Raw genomic sequence first — 13,963 nt, forward strand, 5'->3', positions numbered from 1 at the left:
TGGGAGTCCAGCGACATAGCCATTACGCTAACTGCTGGTTCCCAAAATGTAAAACACTCTTAATGTTCCTCATTAGGGTCAGGAGCTTACAGGTTGATGTAGCAGTTTAGAATTTAGTTTTTAGTGTATAAGAGAAATCTAATGACTAGGAGAATGACTTGAAACTGACATCCCTCCCCCACCCCCATCAAATACCACCATCTGTACACCCAAGTTTTACTGTATGTGTGTATTTATGTTTGTTTGTACTATAAGAAATTAGCTTGGTGCTACATACATACTAATTCCTAATTCATCTCATCATTCAGAAATTGTACTTCCTTTCCTTTACACTTTAAAAGATTCTTTAATGTGGCCATATAAGGCAACCTGACAAGTATATACTGAGTGGCTATTCTGGGTTCAAATCAAAGCACACAGTTTTAGCATGCATATTAACCTTCTTCCTGTACAATCAGACCATAATGAAATTCTAGAATGACAAGCTTTTCCCATCCAAATCATCTTTACTATATTGTCCCTCTCCACACATGGTTCTATGAGTGTACCAGAGTCTTAAAACAGCTATAAAATTCGAGGTCCTTTATTTCATGCAGAAAGTTTTTAAACATTCACCTGTTTCACCTATGGGAGCCAATAGAACAACAACAACAAACAAAAACAAACGAACAAATCAAGGAATCCAGAAGACCCAAAGTCATTCCTCTTTAGACTTACTCTTAATCGCCCTGTTAAATGGGACTCTACCTGTGCTTTTTGTCACAAAGGGATCACATAAGGATGGCAGAAATCATTTAAACTCTAAAATCCATACCTATTAAGTACAATATCAACCAAAGAATAATAATTTGCCATCAGTAAAAAAAAAAGAAAACCTTTTGCATCTGCTCCTATTTAACAAGCAGTTCTCATATGTTCTTGCATAATTCTTTCACATCCCCTCTCCCCCCTTTCCTCCCCATGACATTTTCTTCTACAGTGAGGAATGGAGCACAAATTAGACATTCAGGTCCCGGTTCACGGCCATCAATAGCAACTTCATTAATCGCTGCAGGGCTCATCTCCATTTTTTTCTCCGTTCTATGAGTGTACCAGAGTCTTAAAACAGCTATAAAATTCGAGGTCCTTTATTTCATGCAGAAAGTTTTTAAACATTCACCTGTTTCACCTATGGGAGCCAATAGAACAACAACAACAAACAAAAACAAACGAACAAATCAAGGAATCCAGAAGACCCAAAGTCATTCCTCTTTAGACTTACTCTTAATCGCCCTGTTAAATGGGACTCTACCTGTGCTTTTTGTCACAAAGGGATCACATAAGGATGGCAGAAATCATTTAAACTCTAAAATCCATACCTATTAAGTACAATATCAACCAAAGAATAATAATTTGCCATCAGTAAAAAAAAAAGAAAACCTTTTGCATCTGCTCCTATTTAACAAGCAGTTCTCATATGTTCTTGCATAATTCTTTCACATCCCCTCTCCCCCCTTTCCTCCCCATGACATTTTCTTCTACAGTGAGGAATGGAGCACAAATTAGACATTCAGGTCCCGGTTCACGGCCATCAATAGCAACTTCATTAATCGCTGCAGGGCTCATCTCCATTTTTTTCTCCCATTATTCTCAGAACTCAGGATCAGGGTCAGATCTTAACTGCTGAAAAAGACCTGTCTAGGCCAAGACACCTAGCAATCATCCCTCATAATCATTATGTCTGAAACCAATTATAATACACTTGGTGGCTAAGAGAGAACCAGCCAAGAGCAGCGTAAACCAGAGTTCTGCAACGATCAGAAGCCCAGTTAATTGGAAGTTAGATCTCCCTTGCAGCAATTGCTTGTATTCATAAAAAATGCTGCTCAGGGAGTCTGTTTTAAGTGAAGCTATTGGTACGTGAAAGAGAGTCAGAGAAAGAAGGTAGTTTATAAGCATCTGAAATACGGTGCCTGTGGTCAGGACTCATTTCCCCTTTAATTTTTGGTTTGGAGGCTTAGGTATGGAGGAGGGTGTTTTAAAAGTTCATGGATATGCTTGTCATGAAAGCACTATGCATAGCTTTCAAAAAATCTTGGTAGCAAAATTAACTTCTAGCTTAATTCCACTTTTCCAAGAACTTTATGAAGTCCTCTCCATATAGTCTAAAGATCAAGCAGCTTCTGTTCCCTCGCTCATGAATGGTCACTTAATATTTGAGTGGAAATAAAACACCATAACATGCTATGAATCAAAAACACCGTGACATGGTAGGGAAACCATGGGATCTCTCCCTCAGGGACTATATGACCTTGGTGTGACAAAAGGCCTAACCTCTTTTAACTAAACCCTGTTACCCCACCTGAAAATTGGGCCTATTATCACTCATCTCATCGGGATAATACTTGGCACAATATAACTGCTCAAATGGACACTATTACTAATATATGTGGCGATATTACTGTCACCCTTAAGAGTTTCTTTGTATCTACAATCATTTGTAAAATCTTTCTGAGACTGGTTTTTAATTGTTCCTAGTGGGGTCAAACATAATCTGTCTAGGGGAACGTAATTGAAACCAAGGTCTGCTGGAGGTCTGCTAAGAAGATCCAAGGCCTTATAAAACTGGGAGCTGTTTATCCAAAGGGAAATGTTTAATGGCTCTACCTTTTAAGGTTGGGAAATGTCCCAGACATCTACAAGGGTGGGAGTGACTACTGTGTGAAAAAGAGGGAAATGGAGAAACCTCAACCCTGGGAAGCGAGTTTACATTATGTTAAAAAGAGAATACTATACAAATCACACATTTAGAAAAATGAACAATTACTAAGCAAGTCAAACTCTCTCCTAACACACACGTACATCATTTGCATACTACCTTTTCTGGGCCAGAAGTCAGCTTAGTACTAGAGTTCAGCTACGGAATTGTAAGTGCTCTCTGGCTCTAAAATTTAATTATTCTTAATGTAAGCAGTACTGATTTGACATGGGAAAACCTCAAATGAATCAAATGAAAAGACAAAACGTTTCCATACAAATTTTTAATATAAATGTCCTCTTTAAAAAAAAAAAAAAAAAAAAGACAAGAAGACAAGAAGAAGAAGAACATCATGTACTTCTGGAACTTCTATCCCCAGTCACTTGTCTTGCACCAAATAAACATTAGAAATTCTTGAAACAGGTCAAAGGGCCTCCAGTCCTGCTATTAAATACCATTAGTTACTCCTTTATAAACAATCGGCTGGCTATTGATTAATGAGCTAGAATGCATTCCAGAATTAACCCATGACCTTCAGAGATTGGAAACTCTTTCTATTCGATCCATTTGCTCGGTGCTATAAATTACCACCTTGTATTTACATTATTAGGAAGCTGCCTTTTCAATATAAGGATTAATTTCCTCGTTCCTATAAATGCTGTATTTCACAGCCTTGGCATATTGTGCAAATATTAAGTTACCAACACTGACAAAATTCCTGAGGAAAGAAGTGCCACAAATCATACATTTCAAGCTGTTAAGAAAGCTTGAGTTCTACCCATCCATTCTTTCATCTATGATCAATTAATGAAGAAGAGCTAATGGAACCATCTACAAATGTAAGGGGAAAGGGAAGGAGAAGAAGCGAGCATTTTATTGACAACATAAAAGTTTGGTTTATGACTATTATCTCCTCCTCTGTCTTGCTTTTTTTTTTTATACTGTGTGAGTTTGATAAGGGACTATCATGGCAGTCTCACTCCTTCATTGACTTCTAGGGCATGGTATACTGAAAGGTCATATCCTTAACTGATGTTTAGCCACTGAGAGCCAATCAATAGGCTGCTCCTCATCAAGGCCTATCGACCCCTGCAGCCCTTATTAGGGGCTGTTAGCATATCAAAGCATTCTGTGGGAACCTGCCAAATTGTCAGTCCTTTCTTCCTTCTCTAGTGAGCCCCATTTTGAATGGTAGGCTCCTAGGGATGTTCATCTCTCACAATCCCAGTCTTTGGCTGACATGGCCAGGGATGCCGGCTCAGTGCTACAAGGCCCCTTTCACAGGACATCATTCCATTTCTACTAAGGGTACTTACTCCCAGTAGCTGCAAGCCTACTGACTAACACTTCCTATTTCTTTGCATTCAGAAGTGTCCACAGGAGGCTAAGAGCATGAGTAAGTATGCTGGGAAGCTGGAGCAGTCATTGCCGTGTATTCCATGTATGGATCTCTATGTGCATCAGTGAAGAGTGGTAACAGAGGGCTTCATATACAAACCCCATGATCTAGTGTCAAGGGGGGAAAAATCAGGGGAAAAAAAAGTAATCAGTATGATTCCGATTTGCATGTATGTGTATGTATCATCTAAACTCACAGAAAGATGAGGCAAAAAAGAGAGGATGTCACAAAGTTTGTGAAGAAGTGAAGTGAGACTATGAATTTAGACCTAGCGTAGGTGGTAGAGTACTTGGTGCACCGGACTTCAGTGCTGAAAGCCACATGGCCAACCACAGGTTCAGACTCCCAGGTCAGCCTGAAAACACGAAGAATACTGACATAGGAGCCTGAAATCCTGAGGAGCTAAAGGGCTAGGGAAAAGGAATGGTGGCAGAACAAGACTCTGTTGAGGGTGACCATTTTCTCTCTCTTTTTCACACCACGCACACACACAAATAATTTTTAAAAGGAAGCAAGGGCCAGCTAGTAGTGTGGTGGTTAAGTCAGTGGGATCCCATGTGGCCAACTGTGTGGCTGAAGTCCTAGACCCAATGGCTTGAAAAACACACCAGGCACACATGCATGCGTGAGTGCTCAAAATGCCAAGAAGACAATAGAGGAGAAGTGGTTTTGGTGTGGCCATTCCCCTTGGGAGATGATTTCTTACTTTTCCTCTCTCTATATCTCTCTGATGAATGCACACATCCTATAGCAAGTTTTTTAAAAGAAGAAGAAAGGGGCCACTAGATGGCATACTAATTAAGGTGCTGGACTCCCACATGGCCAACTGTAGTTCAAGCCCTGGAACCAACGGTTTGAAAATCATGCCAGGCACGTGAGCATACAAGCTAAAAAATCCCAAAAGGAGAATGGAAGAGAAGGGATTAGAATGGCCTTCCTCCCCGGAGGGTGAGTTCTCACTTTCTTTCTTTCTGTCTGTCCCTCTCCAGGGAGTACACACACCCTGTGGCAAAAACCTAAAAAGTGTGTTTTGATGGAAAAATACTGAAATCCATTCACAGTGTTCTCATAATAAACATTTTCCATGAACTTTCTGAGACCCCTCCCCCCCCCATACAATAATGATGTTCAGGTGCTGGGGATCAAGGGCAAAGCTTTTTCAATATACATTTCTTAATTCTTGCTATGTTATTTTTAAGTGACATTTTATAATCTGAAAAATAATATTCCTTCATGCTTTCAAAAGCAACTTTATTTCCCTTTCATTCCTTTCATTCAGTTTAATTACTGCAGGCTTCAATGTATTTTTCTACTATTCTAAATTGTCTAGTGAGGACTGGAATACTTAATAAAGAAAACAACTAAATTATTTTCAAACACTTCCAAAACAATTCCTACATTTTTTTATCTGGTAAAATACAGCATTTTGTTTTCTAAAAAGTATTCTTCAGGGTACCAGCAAGTGGCATGGTGGTTAAGGTGCTGGGCACTCCCCCATGGCTGACCATGGTTCGAGTTCCAGACCTGGTCACTTGCTTTCTCACTTTCCTTCTCTCTCATTCTCTCTCTCTCTCTCGGGTCAAATTAAAAAAAAATAAATGAATGATTAAATAAAATTAAATATATTTTTTTAAAAAGTATTCTTCAGGACTGCATCTTGGTAAATAATAACATAACTGAACCTACAAGAAGGCGTGAGATTACACCTGAGACCTCCCAGGGCATTCCAGGCACATGTTTGGCTGCCGGTGACCGGGGTTAGCTAGGACCCGAGGCAGATCACAGCATGGGAACCTTTTTGGGGTTGCCCCTCTCTCTCCTTTTCTCTCAGAATAAATAAATATACTTGTTTCCATGCTAGAGGTTATGTGCACATGCAGCAGAGACACCCAGAGAATGCAGTCCCCAGCAGGGCCTGGTGACACTACAATTCTTTTCCCTTCAATCCATTCTGTCAGCATCCTAGGTATGCATGGGCATGCCTGGCATGGAGCCACCATGGCCACAGGTTGACCATGTGGGATCCAGTTTCCTATGTACGGTATCTATCTGCTATGCTACAGGACTGACCCTAAATAATGCATTTTTTTTTAATGTCAGAGATCATGTGAGCTTGCCAGAGGCAGAGATGGGAGAAAGTATCTCCCAGTGGGACACTGTTGCACTTCAATCACTTTGCAATTTTTCCATCCAGTCTGGATTTTTGGTATGCACACATATGTGCCGGGCATGTTTTTCAAACTGCTGAGGTCAGGATTCAAACTAAGGCTGGCCCTAAATGATTTGGTTCACTACTACTAGGTTACGGGGCCAGCCCGATACTATATTTTTAGAGTATTTTTCATAATAGCAACTTGAAAAATATGGAAATGTGTGTGGAAAAAAAATAGAAATTACTCATGATCCCACTAGTAAAAGGGAGCAATAACAGCTTTACTAATTTCCTTCCTGACTTTTTCTTATGAAAAAATATATGAGGTCTTCCAAAAGTTCATGGAAAATAGATATTATGGGGGGGAAACTATGCATGGATTTTACCATTTCTGTCACCAAAATGAACTTGTACTTTAATTCTGCATTTCCACAAACCTTCTGAAGTTCCCTCATACTGTCACATGTTTGACATCACACTGGACAATATATGCATCCTCTTTTAATGTAACATTATATGGTTAGCATTTCCTACCATTCTTCAGAAACATCATTTTAAGGTGACTACATATTTACGATACCACATGGACAGATCACAATGTAATCACTGTGGGACATCATTTAGGCTTCTTTAAAATTTTTCACTACTATAAATGTGATAAACATCCTATTAACATCCTGTATCAATCTGTATGTAGATCTTTCTTTCCTTGGGATATATACCTAGAAGTGGAATTACTGAATGTACTGACAACTTCAGACACATTGCTAACTCAACCTCCGGTAAAGGAGTACCCATGTCCCACCCTGGATGTTTAAGTCAAAGAGTTTCCATTGCTCAGCTAGTTCTTCCAAGAGAGAGAGAGATGGAGACAGGTGGGGATAAAGAACAAAAAAGACCTTAAGCCTAACTGACTATCGAATTCTCTCAATTAGTTGGAGTCAGTGCTACATTAAATAAGCCCTTTTCTTTTCCTGAACAGAAAGACACCTAGAAAAGGGGAGGGCAGTGATGAAGAACCACATTCCAAATTGCAGGCCCAAAGTACAATGAACCAACAGAGTCAATAAAAGCAGTTCATTTGTTGCTCTTCTACACATTTACTGGCCTGCAAACAGCTGCTTCCTATGCCTTCTGAAGAAGTCAAAGCTAACAGCAGAGTCCCAAAGTACAAATGCATGAGCATTTTAATCCAATGAGATAGCCAAACCTAGAGCCACAACTGGTCCCACTTCAGAAGACAACTCAAAAGGCAGAAAACCTTTGTCAATAGAGAAATGTGTGCTTTGTCTGAGCTCTTTTTTGATTTGATTACAATAAGCTGCAGTAGCTCATTCTCATCAAGTTTCACAAGGAGATTATAAAAAAGACTTAGCAAAAATATCTGGCTTTTTAGTTTCCTTCACATGGAAGAGAAAGAAAGTAGACTTGTAAAGGAAAGAGGAATAATACTTTCCAACTACATCGAAGCCCACGAGCATGATCTAGAAGGAACACTGTATTTGCAGGAAGGCCAGAGGTCTTTTGTCTTCTCTGTAATTTTCTGGCTACTCAACCTATGAAATGTTGTCCACTACAACTGGAGCAGAGACTTTCAAAAGCAATGAACTCTTTTAAAAAGTTTTAATGAAGGAAGACTCAGTTTAGGATTAGAAACTAATCAGTGTTACATCCTTATCCTTTTCTTCAATTGACATAGGGCATGTACAAGAGGGAGGGAAGGAGGGAAGGAGAGAGAGAGAAACAGAGAGATAGAGACACAGAGAACCCTCAATGAGGTATGGTCATGCCACAGTTCCTTTTCTTCCATTCTCCATCCTGTTGGGATTTGGGGAATGTTGTACATGCACCTGGTGTGTTTTCCAAGCTGCCAGGACTAGGATTAGAACAACAGGTCGTGGAATGGAATCTGGCTCCCACAACCACTAGGCCATGGGTCAGCCCTTTCAGAATAGTTACGGTCAGGGGTTAGGAAAATTCCCCAAATTTTGGCTTAGCTGATGACCATGAAATGTAAGTTGAACAAATTTGCCTTTTAAGGTGAGTAGACAGCTAGCTCACTTCCCCTGGGGTCATTACTTTCACAGGCCCATGAATTCTAATACTTTCAACCCACTGAGCCTCCGTGCTGGTTTTCATATTGCCTTAATGAAGTAATGGTCAATATGAAATACAGAAAATTTTCTCTCACTGAATAAAACACAGATTTAGCTAAGTCTGAAGAGTGCTTCAGGCCCTGTCTCTGTGAAATGATAGGAGACAAGGAGGATTGAGAGCTTAAAGGAAGGGTAGCCACTCCAGTTTACACTTGGCCCATGCAGATAGATGGGACAGACAATTATTTCTTTTATGTGCGTTTTAAGTTAATTCAGAAAATTTCTACTATTATTCAAGTTAACAAGCTTCAGGCTCATGGGAGGGTTTTCAAAGACCTAGTGAAAGTAGCCGAGAGTTAAGAAATGATAGGGGGAAAATAGAGGGGACCATACAGATGGCTAATTAACATCTTGTAAGACCTTTCACTGAAGCAGCTGGTCTGGTCACATGTTTAAAAGATTCACAGAATTTTTAGAACTGAAAGGGTTTTTAGCATCTAACTCAATCCCTTCATTTTATGGATGGGAAAACTGAGACCCAGTTAATTACTCCAGGTCACACAGGAGGTTCAGTGCAGAACCAGACTAACAATTCAGTGTGCTCTGCGCCTCCTGTCCCAAGCTGCTAAACTTGCTCCCCAAATGACAAACTGAATTAGTTTTCTCAATACGCCAGCATTGGACAACATCTCTCTTTCCTCAGATTTCAAACACGCAATGTATGTAGCCAACAATTTGGTTCGGGGAGTTGTTCAGCAATAATATTTCTTCAATAATATATTTAGAATAACATGGCAGCCCTAATCATTTTAACCTATTTGGGTTTTCTATTCAAACTATGCTTCTTTGAAAATTAACCAGTCTCTCACAAAACACCAGGCATTTGGGGGTGGATCTTTATGCTGTGACTCCACAACACGATTACGCCCCACTTCTACTATTTATATTCCCTTTGCCAAGCAATTCTTCCCAAACCCCCATGAACTGAGTATCTGATTAGCATATTCATGACAAACTGTTTCAGCTATGTTAATTAGCAGTTCTACTACCAAAAAAATTCCCGGAACAGGCCAAGAGGGGGAGCAGCTAGCTCTGTCACTGCCATGCTCTGGCTGGCTGTGTCCAGCCCAGGATGGCAGATTTCTGGTAATGAAAATCTTGAGTTAAACAGTAGATTCAAAAGATGATAGCATAGAAAAATACAGAGGCAAATCCTTCAACATAGAAGTACACACTTAAAATATGGGAAACATGAGAATTCTCTTCAGGAAGAGGGATATGCTGCCAAAAAATATGCTCTCTTGCACTTCACCCATGTCTAAGAATACACACACACACACATATACAGTCTACGAATTAAAAACTGATTTATAGGTAATACAGTCTCTTGAGATTTACAAACAATAGAAAATTAAAAGTATAGCAGAATAAAGGATCTTAGAGTTAAGGAAACTGTAAAACAGATTTATCCCTTAACTGCAATGACTCCAAGATTGCCAGGCCTGGCAACTAGAACCCCAAGTAGGGGTCAATTGATGCAGAATGATGGAAACTAGAATGGAATGATTTCTGCTTACAGTGGCTAACTCCCTATGAGCTCCCAAACCTTATTTTATCGAAGGATGTATTAATAACTTGTTGTTCCTAGGTCAGTTCTATGGCATGGTAGTAATGCATGAGATGCTTCAGGAGTCAGGTCCCACATGGTGACCATGTTTGAAATTTCTTGTCCAGTCCACCCGAAACACTCTGGGCATGCACACAAGGGCCCAAAACCCAGCAGGCTGCAGGACAGCTGAAGAAGATTGCACTGGGACCAACAGTTAAGCATAGTGGGTATGTCGCTGGACTCCCACGTAGTCGACCGCAGTTTGAGTCCCAGACCCGGTGGTTTAAACTCTCGCTGGGCACGTGTGCGTGGGGGCCCAAGATCCCGAGAGGAGAATGGAGCAGAAGGGATTGCGGTGTGGCCATCCCCCTTGGGGGGTGATTTCTTGCTTTTTTGTCTCTCTGTCTTTGTCTTTTTGGTAAGCGCACTTGCCCTATAGCAAAAACTTCTCCAAAAAAAAGTAAGATCGCACTGTGACCAGACTTGTGGAGGGTATGTTTATCTCTCTCCTTCTCTCTTTCTCACTCTCATGTGTGTAAAATATACTCTATCATAAAGAGAAAGCTTAAAAAGTCATTGTTCCTGCCCTAAAAATAAGCAGTATCTCATAGGCAAGTTAAGAAATGGTGGGACCAGCAAATGGTGTAATGGTCACTGGACTCACAGGTAGTCAAGTGCAGTTCGAGTTCCAGACCCAGTGCCTTAAAACTCATGCTGGGTGTGTGTGTGCGTGCCCAAAATCCCAAGAGGAGAAGGGACTGTGGCATGGCCATCCTCCTGCAGGGGTGATTTCTCACTTTCTGTCTCTCTGGCAAGCACGTGCTCCCTATAGCAACATTTTTCTTAAAAAGAAAAAGAAATGCCCTGTGTGCAGGGTTACTATTTTGAATTTACACTTTTTAAGTTCAGAGATGGCAAAAGATGCTTCCTTCAAGTTGCATGACCCAGTATGTGTCTTCTTGCTATTTCCTAACTCCATGTCTCCAGCTTTCTTGATGTAATTCCACTCCCCCATTCCAGTTCCCCAGCTAGCATCTTATTGTTCTGCCCAACTTCTTCTCTTCCACTTGCATCGAGACCCAGGGTTTGGTTTTTACAGTGTTTTGGACTTTTTTTTTTTTTTAACGAAAGCACCCACCCAAGCATTTCAGAGAGTCAATATACTCCCTTTCACACTTTATTCGATATTCATGCATCTGTTGGCATTGAGAAGTACTGGCACATCCTAGCTGTCAGCCTTCAAAATCAATTAGTCAATTCAGTACCCATCAGAGGCTTCAGTCAACTGAAGTTTTACCATATAATATCATTTTATCGTTTTCAGAAAACCTAACTTGGAGAAAATGTGTGAAATGTTCCAGCTCTCTTCTGATCTCCAGACCAAACACACTTCAGCTACCTCACTTTCCAAAACAATTCAGTCTATGCTCACTAACGTTATTGAATACCAGATTTTAATTAGAAGTCAGAAGAAACAAGCTGGAGTTTCATAATCACTTTTTCCTGATAAGTTCTGAAGCTGATAAAGGCACGGTGTTAACATATTTATTGAATATGAAGTCTGGTAGGAAAGGGTAAGAAAAACTGTTTTTCTATCCTTTTAAAAAACATATGTTAACACTTACTGATAAAGTTTCTCTGTACAGCTTTTTTTAAAAAAAACTACACATTGGAAAAATAGGAGTAGTGCCATAAAACCATGGGGAGTGAGAAGGGGAAAGAATAACTAAACCAGCAGGCCCATAGGCAATGACTGTGGGCTCCAATCCAGCCAGAGACATGTCTAACAACATACGGGGTGACTTGGAGGAGGTGGCCTCGGAACTTAGAAACAGCTTTTATCGCCACTGTGCTGGTAACAGGGGAGCCACTTCTGAAGAGCAGGATTTTTTTTCCCCCTTATAAATTCCATTATGAAACCCCTAAGTGGTCATTTTTAAATATCAGCATCTTGAGTTTTCAAAGATCACCACTTCATTGTCTTTCTAAGTTTTCTTTCCCAAGTAAAAGAAAATGCATAGGTTATTACCTTGATGAGAAATCCCACAGTCCAGGGAATATGCCATTTTTGTTTTCAATAAAATAATAATTTAGTGAACAAGAGAGACAGAGGTGGCCTAATGGTGTATTTTGCAATACCACCCATCTTCCCGTGATGTTAACATAGTGCTAAATACTCTTAAAAGGTACAGCATATGTACAGAGAGAGATGAGGTAACAAGGACGCTATATAGGTAGTATAAATTACTCTCATCCACCCATGGAAACACAGAATTAAGTCTAAACACAGTTTTGCACACAGTTTGGGGAAAAAACGAGCAAAGTCAATGGCACTCTTACATAGTATTTGAGTTCAACCGCAATGTGGATTGAATATGTTTTCGTGGTCTAGCCTGGGAATGGAACTAACAGTCATTCAATCGATGATAAGTTTTAGATAGTGAATCTCAAAGCCAGCATTTGAAATACAACCTGTTCTTTAGCTGGGGACTGCCTTATCAGCTATATCAAATCAAATTTAGTCCAATGTCTCACCATGGTAACGAGCCCTTTGCAAAAATACTCAAAGACATTTCACATCTAGAAAATTTGCCTTGTAGTTCTTCACTACACATAATGTCAGGAAAAGCATGCTTCAAAGGTACTATGTAATTAGAATGGCCTTTAAAACAGGAACAAAGGAAATCATTCCTATTAAAATTAAATCTGCTTCATAACAATCTTCAAACTTAGTGAACGGCACCAGAGAAAAGAATCCAAAGGTGTTTTGGACACCGCATTCTATTTCTCAAAGTCTGTTACCTGTAACATTGCTTTACACAGGACTAAAGTATCTCTCATTTGGCGTGTATTGACTATTTCTTCACTATTACAAGAAAGTATAGGTGTGAGAAGCTATGTCTCGCACAAGGGGTTAAAATATGCCAGAACCCCACCTAAAATGAGGATGGAGATGGAGCCCAGCTTATAAAGACTTCTAGCCTGCTGCTGTTCAGGCACTCAAAAACTGAGTTCTAATCCTGTCTGTTCTGCAGAGGGTCTAGGAATTCTAGTTGGTTTTAGAGATCCATTTTGAAATTTAATTTGAAGGCCAGCATCTGTAACATCTCCATGGTTACTTTGACTAAGACAGTTTACAGATGCTTTTTATTAGGAAGTATTTGTGTGTATGTGACTTGCTTGCGTCAACAGCACGATTCTGTGTTCACCCGAGAAAATAAATGAAAGCCCTTAAATTAAAGTAATCTATTTTTTGGCTCCTTTGCAGCCCTATTTCCATGAAGTCTACCATACAGATTCTACTGCATCCAGAAGGATTCTAGCAAGAAGGCTGCACAGCTTTCTTGCTCCTGGAATGCAATAAGGAGGACATTTCAAGAGAAAACTTTAGCATTGAGGGAACAGGAGTTCCAAAAAAAGAAGCATGTGTACAAATTTAACTGTCAGCTCTTAGATGTGAATGGAATAACATACCATCAAACTTCTTGTAACGGGAAGCAAAGACAGCTTGCAAATGATTGCACTGTTCGCTGACCACACTTTTGAAATCGTCTTTACTTTGCAGGCTGTACTTCTCTTCCATTTCTTGAGAGCAGCATGTATAACCCTGAGGACAGATCTTCAAATGATCACCTGCAAGATAAAATGTAAGATGGTCAATCTCTATCATCCTTCATCAAGTCCAAGAAGCAGGGTCTGATGTAGGTGCATGATTCTGCTTCATTTCCATCTGTGAGGTTTCTGCAAAGGCCCAGGCAACATGTGTCCCCAACAAGCTTTATGTAGTCTAAAAACTTTTAAGCCCTTCTAAAAAAAAAAAATAATGAAAAGCCCCATCTAAAAAGGAAAAGAACATTCCAATCAGGGAGATGGCTAGGCCATAGGAAAATTATGTGACCAAAAAAGAGAGTAACAAACTGTATCAACCCAAGTCATTTTTTTTTAAAGAGAGATTTTTGCTATCAGGCAC

General features: G+C 39.9%; 1 protein-coding gene across 1 annotated transcript in view; it reads right to left on the reverse strand.

The window, feature by feature from the left end:
• GPC4 (glypican 4) overlaps positions 1-13,626 on the reverse strand; it is a gene marked incomplete at its 5' end in the record, with an annotated part of 49,222 nt that extends 35,596 nt beyond the window's left edge. Inside the window, 1 exon segment of the mRNA XM_006171442.2 lies at positions 13,468-13,626. Coding sequence (XP_006171504.2) covers positions 13,468-13,626 — 159 coding nt within the window.
• Between the last annotated feature and the right edge of the window lie 337 nt (positions 13,627-13,963).

This window comes from Tupaia chinensis, unplaced genomic scaffold (assembly GCF_000334495.1).
Source record: "Tupaia chinensis unplaced genomic scaffold, TupChi_1.0 Scaffold149560_1, whole genome shotgun sequence".
In the NCBI taxonomy this organism is placed as follows: Eukaryota; Metazoa; Chordata; class Mammalia; order Scandentia; family Tupaiidae; genus Tupaia; species Tupaia belangeri.